At 48.2% G+C, this 7,536-nt stretch overlaps 1 protein-coding gene across 2 annotated transcripts; it reads left to right on the top strand.

The window, feature by feature from the left end:
• The first annotated feature begins 4,862 nt into the window (after nt 1-4,862).
• LOC142250290 (carbohydrate sulfotransferase 4-like) lies at nt 4,863-6,653 on the top strand. Of its 2 annotated transcripts, none has more exons than XM_075322429.1 (2): nt 4,863-4,930; nt 5,265-6,653. In XM_075322429.1, exon 2 carries the CDS (start codon nt 5,450-5,452, stop codon nt 6,389-6,391), a length of 942 nt encoding a protein of 313 aa, XP_075178544.1. In that variant the 5' UTR covers nt 4,863-4,930; nt 5,265-5,449; the 3' UTR covers nt 6,392-6,653. The 2 variants fall into 2 exon arrangements, with proteins under 2 accessions (XP_075178544.1, XP_075178543.1); XM_075322428.1 differs by having other exon boundaries at nt 4,891-4,930; nt 5,118-6,653.
• The last annotated feature ends 883 nt before the right edge of the window (nt 6,654-7,536 follow it).

Genomic DNA, 7,536 nt, shown 5'->3' with positions numbered 1-7,536 from the left:
AAAAAATAATTAAAAAAAACACTGCCCACCCACCTCCAGAACTGTTTTGCTTTTGGCTCATAGCAAAACACTTCCGGAGGTGGGTGGGCAGTATTTATTTATTTTTTTCAAATTGTTCGTGAACTACACATCTTAGTATGCTGAATGTAAGACTAAATTGAGCCGATGATACAGTACCCGCAGTGCGCACAATGCAGGGCATCTCACAGACACAAGCACAGCCTGATATTCACCTGGCTGATATATATATATATATATATATATATATATATATATATATATATATATATATATATATATATATATATATATATATATATATATATATATATATATATATATATATATATATATATATATATATATATATATATATATATAATATATTATAAAGCCATCACACATTTTTTTTGTTGACCTATTTGTATCACTTTGTGGGTGAAAGTGACATTATTGCTCTGGTCGACACCGATAAGTTGATACTAATTTTTATATTAGCTTTTCTTACTATATGTTACGTCCGGATGGTGGAAGCACTGGACCGTACACCGATTTCCCCTGAGGAGGCAGCCAGGCCGGTCACCCCGCCAGAGGGTCCTGATGCACGGCAGCCGAAGCACTATTGGTAGCCAGACAGTCCGTAGAAGAGCAGGAAAGGTGGATGATGCTGAACCCACGGAGTTCTGGACGGTAGTCCGGGTGACGAGGCTCAGGGTCCGAGGCCGGGTTTTAGGGTCAGGCGGAATCCGGAACCTGCTGAGCGATGGAGCGGGTCACCGAACGGAGCCAGGGACTGGAGACTGGCGGAGCTGCAGAGGTGGTGGAACATCCGCCGAAGTCACCGTCAGGGTCCAGGGATGGACTTGGTTTCGGAGCGGCTGGCGTGGCAGGACAGGCTCTGTGAGACAGACAGGATTAATACAGGGCAAGGCACAGGGTAAAGCAATACGGGGACCTGAACACTAGCTTGCTAAACACGTAGAACAGGCCCCGCCCACCAGGAAAGAGAAACCTAATATACCCTTTACCTGTCTATGCAATATCCTGTTTCTGGGTGCTGGCCCTTTAAGAGAGGGTCAATGACACCGCGCGCGCCCTAATGCGCATGCGCGAGGCCCGTGTGCCCGAAGCCAGTCCAGGAAGTGGTGAGGAAGAAGCAGGAGCGCCCGGCTGAGTGTCCCCTGTCGCAGAGGAGCGCCGATAGCGGGGGGCAGGACACAAGTAGGGTGCAGGCGAGGAGGACGGAACCGGGACCGGGGTGGTGAGCAGGGAACGCCGGCGGGAACCGGGGAGCGGGCCACGGGGACCGGAGAGCGGGGCACGGGAACCGGAGAGCGGAGCCCGGGGACCGGGAAGCGTGACACTAATATATATATATATATATATATATGTGACGCCCTGGCACAGCCAGGTTGTCACAGAAAGAGTTAATCCTCCTTGGTAATCTGATCCCACACCGATGCAGCAGGATATACCACATCCCCCAGGGTAGGAGAAAAGCAGAGCAGAGGGGAGGGGCTGGAGCAGAGAGTGTGTGGAGAGGAGACAGAAGAGGAGCCTGGAGTGGTAGCTCCCAGGCTGATAGTGAAGCGTGCTCCAAGAGGGCCGGGACAGGCCGTAGTGAGGAAGGGGCCAGTGGTAGCCGGAGCAGGGCGGTGGCCCCTCGGTACCTGGGTACCCGGATCACTACAGGGGAGTGGATTCCCCGTTCCCGGCTGAGGAGAAAGAGGAAGAGAGTGGAGAGAAAGGCACCTGGCTGCAGGGAAAGAACAACAAGGGCTGCTGCACCGTGTGTGGGACACTAACACCCCCGTACCAAAGGCTGCGGACACCGGCAATTCCAAGTTTACCAGTGACTCCGTGTGACTTACTTGTGAGTACACCCGTGCCCTCGGGCACCGCACTGCAGCACTGCGCCCTGCTCCCTGCTTACCCCATCACCGGGCCCCGGGACAACCAACCCCCTACCCACGGAGGGGAGAACTAACATCTAGCTGCTCCATACCATCACTCCCGGGATCCTCGTCCAGAGCAGCGGTGGTGTCCCAATCACCACAACCGTGGGTGGCGTCACGGACAATATAAATCTCCCTTACCAAATCCCTTTATACTGTGGAGCCTGGGATCACAGACCGGGTCACGCCACCGTGATACCCACAGAAGTGACTCTGTGGCCCGGATCTGAGTACCCCCCTGGTCCCCGGGCGACACATTTGGCGTCACGAACAGGATCGAACCCATCCAGTTACCTGGAGGAAGTGTGCCTTATTCTGGACTGTCAGCGGTGATCCGCTGCAAAAATTTTGAAAGTCACCATCTTTGCCGCCATTTTGGGCGCGAAAATCTCCCGCCCAGCGCCTTCTTCCCCAAGCGGTGGGCGCGAAAAAGAGGCTCCGCCCCCTGAGAACGCGGGCGGAAGTGAAGCTCCGGAGGACCGGAAGCGAAAGAGAAACTTTAAAAGTTGCTAGAAGGACTGCTCCCGAGTACCAAGGGGGAGTAGTAGGAAGGAACCGCAGTTCATGTGACCAGGACTGTAAAGGCAGGGACGCCAGGACTTTGCCTAATTCCGTTCCTGGACAAGCAGTAGCCGCAACCCCGATGACATCTGACCCGGCTCCGGCAGTCCGCCCAGCCGCCACGGTGATGACGTCGGCTCCGGCAGTCCGCCCGGCTGCAACGGAGGTGGCACCCGATTGGAAGTCTGCCCCAGATGTGGCGCCAGCCGCTCCCAGGTACCCCGTCACGGCTGTGGAGCAGCCGGAGTGCACCTGCAGAGAGGAGGAGCAGGCCAGTGAGAGATGGAGCCCTCGGCAGTTAGCGAGGCCGGTTGTAGCCGGCGCCGAGGGCATGCAAGTGGGCCTGGCTTCTGAGCAGGAGGCAGAGCACGAAACCCGTGCCCCGTACTGGGAGTGGCGGCAGCGGCAGCGGTAGTGGAGCATGGATGGCTACCCACAAGTTAAAAAGTTGACTGTTTTATGGACTGTCACCCCTGTTGAACGCCCTCAAGTTCAGGAGGAGGCCATCTGCTCCGCAGGTGTGGGGTGGCAGAACGGTTTAAAGTTTTAGAAAACGTACCTCCCGATGTGGGAAGATGTATGATTGTAATGTGTTTATTTTTTTCCTTTTTCCAGTTTTAATAAATGTTGGTGCCTAGACGGCCCGAGGACGGGCCGTGTTTTACCAAGGGGGTGTGTGACGCCCTGGCACAGCCAGGTTGTCACAGAAAGAGTTAATCCTCCTTGGTAATCTGATCCCACACCGATGCAGCAAGACAAACCACATCCCCCAGGGTAGGAGAAAAGCAGAGCAGAGGGGAGGGGCTGGAGCAGAGAGTGTGTGGAGAGGAGACAGAAGAGGAGCCTGGAGTGGTAGCTCCCAGGCTGATAGTGAAGCGTGCTCCAAGAGGGCCGGGACAGGCCGTAGTGAGGAAGGGGCCAGTGGTAGCCGGAGCAGGGCGGTGGCCCCTCGGTACCTGGGTACCCGGATCACTACAGGGGAGTGGATTCCCCGTTCCCGGCTGAGGAGAAAGAGGAAGAGAGTGGAGAGAAAGGCACCTGGCTGCAGGGAAAGAACAACAAGGGCTGCTGCACCGTGTGTGGGACACTAACACCCCCGTACCAAAGGCTGCGGACACCGGCAATTCCAAGTTTACCAGTGACTCCGTGTGACTTACTTGTGAGTACACCCGTGCCCTCGGGCACCGCACTGCAGCACTGCGCCCTGCTCCCTGCTTACCCCATCACCGGGCCCCGGGACAACCAACCCCCTACCCACGGAGGGGAGAACTAACATCTAGCTGCTCCATCCCATCACTCCCGGGATCCTCGTCCAGAGCAGCGGTGGCGTCACGGACAATATAAATCTCCCTTACCAAATCCCTTTATACTGTGGAGCCTGGGATCACAGACCGGGTCACGCCACCGTGATACCCACAGAAGTGACTCTGTGGCCCGGATCTGAGTACCCCCCTGGTCCCCGGGCGACACATATATATCTGTATATGTATAATATATATATATATATATATATATATATATATATATATATATATATATATATATATATATATATATATATATATATATATATATATATATATATATATATATATATATATATATATATATATATATATATATATATATATATATATATATATATATATATATTTTTTTTTTTTTTTTAAAAAATTGTTCTTCTATCCCAACATTCCAAGACTAGTAACATCATAATGTTAGTTTGTGTATTAGGCCAGAATCATACTTGCTAGTGCCTCGAGTGTAACTCGCGCGAGTCTCTCATGGTAGAACCCGGCATGGCCGCACACCAGGCATACAGGAGCATCTGAGCTGCATAGAGATACATGCAACCGACCCGCTCCTGTCAGGGGAGTGTGCGGCCAGGCCGGGTGATTCTGGCCTTAGAATAGTTGATTGAGCTGTTTGTTTTGGAAGGATAAACTGTATATTTTTAATTACATTTTATTGCATTTTTTTAGTAGACAAGAAGCCATCAGGAGGGCTCGCGATGTCACATCATCTGGGGACGTCCCTGAGTCCTTCACACCTACATTAGAGCCACCGGAGGACATACTGTATTTGTAAGTTCAAGTTCCCCTTCTATTTTGATAACCGTGATCACTATCTCATCACATTCTTGTGACCTCATATCTAATGAAAAGCGCACAACTTTGCTCGGTTAGGACTGAAGCTTTCAAGAATCTTATCCCCCTGAATTATTTCTTTCCAAGAAACAAACAAGACAAAGAAGGAGGTCCGAAGAACACGGCGAGTGATAAGAATCGTAGTGTGACGTAACAGCAGATTTTATGGACCTTTTTGCTATCTCTAGTTAATGAAAAACTGCAATCCTCATTTATTGTCCGGTCAGGCAGGACACGATGCAGCTGCCACCATAAAAGCTCCACAAGGTACGGTCATGTATCTTCATAGAAAAATATTTACTTCAGAATTATTTTTTTGGGTTTTCTTTTCTAATATTAGTTAACATTTTGGTGGTTTTAGTTTGCTAAATCTGTGTTTTATGTTTTTGTGGGTTTTTTTTCTCCCTGAATTTTTATAACTTGTCTTCTTCTCCATTCCCTTCCTCTTTTTTAGTGATTTCTTTGTCAATGACTTCTTGGGAGAAGTTACTTTAACTATTGATGTCCTCCTTTTTCTGCTTTCTGTGATCCTTTGACTCTCCCACCACAATGCCTCTTCGCTTTCATTTCGTATTTTTATTACTTTTTATGTCTTTTTCAGTCTTCTACGTTTCCCAATTCCTCTTCAGCGAATCCTCTTGTTCTTCTTCCATCTCTTTTTCCAAAGCAAAGCCCGTCCACGTCCTCATCGTCTCTTCTTGGAGGTCCGGATCTTCGTTCCTTGGGCAGATCTTCAACCACCATGAGGATGTCTTCTACCTTTTTGAGCCTGGTCATGCCGTCTGGATGAAATTTCAGAAAGAAAGTTCAGAGCTTCTGCATTACGCTGTGAGGGATCTCCTCCATTCTCTCTTCACATGTGATATCTCCCCCCTCCACCATTACCTTCCAAAGGGAGGAAAGTACATTTCAGAGATTGGGTTCTTTGCGGAAAGTCGAGCTCTTTGCACCCCTCCAGCTTGCACTGCCTATATCCCATCTGAGGGCTATATCCGGCAACACTGTTTTCTCCGATGTGTAAACTCTTCTATGGGTAAAGTATCAAGTGTGTGTCGGATGTATTCTCACGTGGTGATGAAAACCGTTAGGATCCTGGATCTTTCCATCCTTCTTCCACTTTTGCGGGACCCCAATCTCAATCTACGGATTATTCATCTGGTGAGGGACCCTCGAGCAGTTGCCTTATCAAGGAGGAGCTTCGTCCTTAATATTGAGAATCGAATTTTACTTAAAAATGAAGGTGTTTCTAAGAACAAGAATATTACAATGAACGACATCATGGCAAAGATTTGTAAAGCTCAGACTGACATTAATCAACTGGCCAGGTCATCTAAGGTCTTGAACGGTCGCTATATGGCCATCCGTCATGAGGATTTGGCCAGATACCCGGTTGAAACCATGAGACAAATGTTTGATTTTGCTGAGCTTAAAATAACTAGAGACATGGAGCAATGGATGCATAACATCACCCACAAAGAGATTGGAGGCCCTCAACAATTCATGCCCTTCTCAAGGGTGTCCTCCAAGGTTATCGAGAAATGGAGAACGGATGCCGATTTTCATTTCGTCCACCAAGTTCAACGAATGTGCAAGGAAGCCATGAGAGTGTTTGGTTATTTGCCGGTAAGAAGCAAGAAAGACCAGGAAAATTTGGATCTTGAAGTATTAAATAAGGATTGGTCTTCGACAGAATTAACCCAAGAAGAGAAAAAACTGAAAAATTTCTGAAAGAAACCTTTATATTATTATAAAAAATACTCTGAAGAAGTAAAATATATTCACGTGGGGTCAATGCATTTCTTGTAGTCGTTGTATAAAGATGACTGCTCGTTTTATATTTAGAAGAACTGTTATTTATTGAAGCTATCACTAGTTTATCTGAAAATGATTTGAAAACTTCCAGATACTTTGAGCCCCGCTAATGTGAGCCTTAAAGGGAAGACGTCAGCAGATTTTGGCCTTCTAAACTAAAACTAGCACCTGTGCTACATTCTATAAAGGTGCACGTTACCCCTTTGACCTCTCCTGTAGACCCCACAAATACCTTTATAAAATCTCCCGCTGTCTATGGAAATTGTTTCGTCCGATGCGCCTCCAGTCCCTCCTCTAACCGTCTTCCTGCGCACCTTGGGCGCCATTCACGTTGTCGGGCAAAATGTTATCATATTCCCGGCTCATGCAGGCACACTTCACTCTGCCCTATTATGAACAGAGCCGAAAACATAGCTGTGCCTGAGCGAACCGGCGATTTCTCTGCGCAGGCACGAGATTTTGCCCGGTGATGTAAATGACGTCACCAGCTTCGTCCATATCGCTGGGCAAAATCTTGCGCCTGCGTAGAGAAATCATAGAGTGAAGTGCGCCTGCGCGAGCCGGGAATATGTCGAGATTTTGCCCGTCTACGTGGATGGCGCCATATCATTCAGCACAGGAGGATGGCAAAAGGAGGGACAGGAGGTGCAAATTAGGACGCCCATCAGACCAGACAGGACAATTTACTTATACGGTAGGAGATTTTACAAAGGTATTTGTGGGGTCTACAAGGGAGGGCAGGGGGTAACGTGCAACTTTTATAGAATGCAGCACAGGCGCTGCTTAAGGTAATAGTTTTAGTTTAGAAGGACAAGTGATAGGTTCCCTTTAACCTCAAATTCCTTCAGCTCCCATCAAAAGAATGTTATTTCTAAGAAGAGATGTGGAAAAATGTCCGCCAGAGAATATTTGTAATTATACGGTTGAAAAATTGGCGTCTGCGGAATATAATGACGAGGTCGTTGCTAATTTTCCATCCAACGTACCAGAAATGTATCATGGTGTAATTTATTTTTTTGCAATTGTCCCTGATTTGTGTTTTGTGTTTGTTTATTGAACAA

This window comes from Anomaloglossus baeobatrachus, chromosome 9, assembly GCF_048569485.1.
Source record: "Anomaloglossus baeobatrachus isolate aAnoBae1 chromosome 9, aAnoBae1.hap1, whole genome shotgun sequence".
NCBI classification, from domain to species: Eukaryota; Metazoa; Chordata; class Amphibia; order Anura; family Aromobatidae; genus Anomaloglossus; species Anomaloglossus baeobatrachus.
The sequence above is the reverse complement of the archived record's forward strand: the minus strand, read 5'-3'. Positions and strand labels throughout refer to the sequence as shown.

What these genes read in the sequence shown, in the direction of transcription:
- LOC142250290 (XM_075322428.1), top strand. Translation starts at nt 5,213, where the DNA reads ATGCCTCTTCGCTTTCATTTCGTATTTTTATTACTTTTTATGTCTTTT.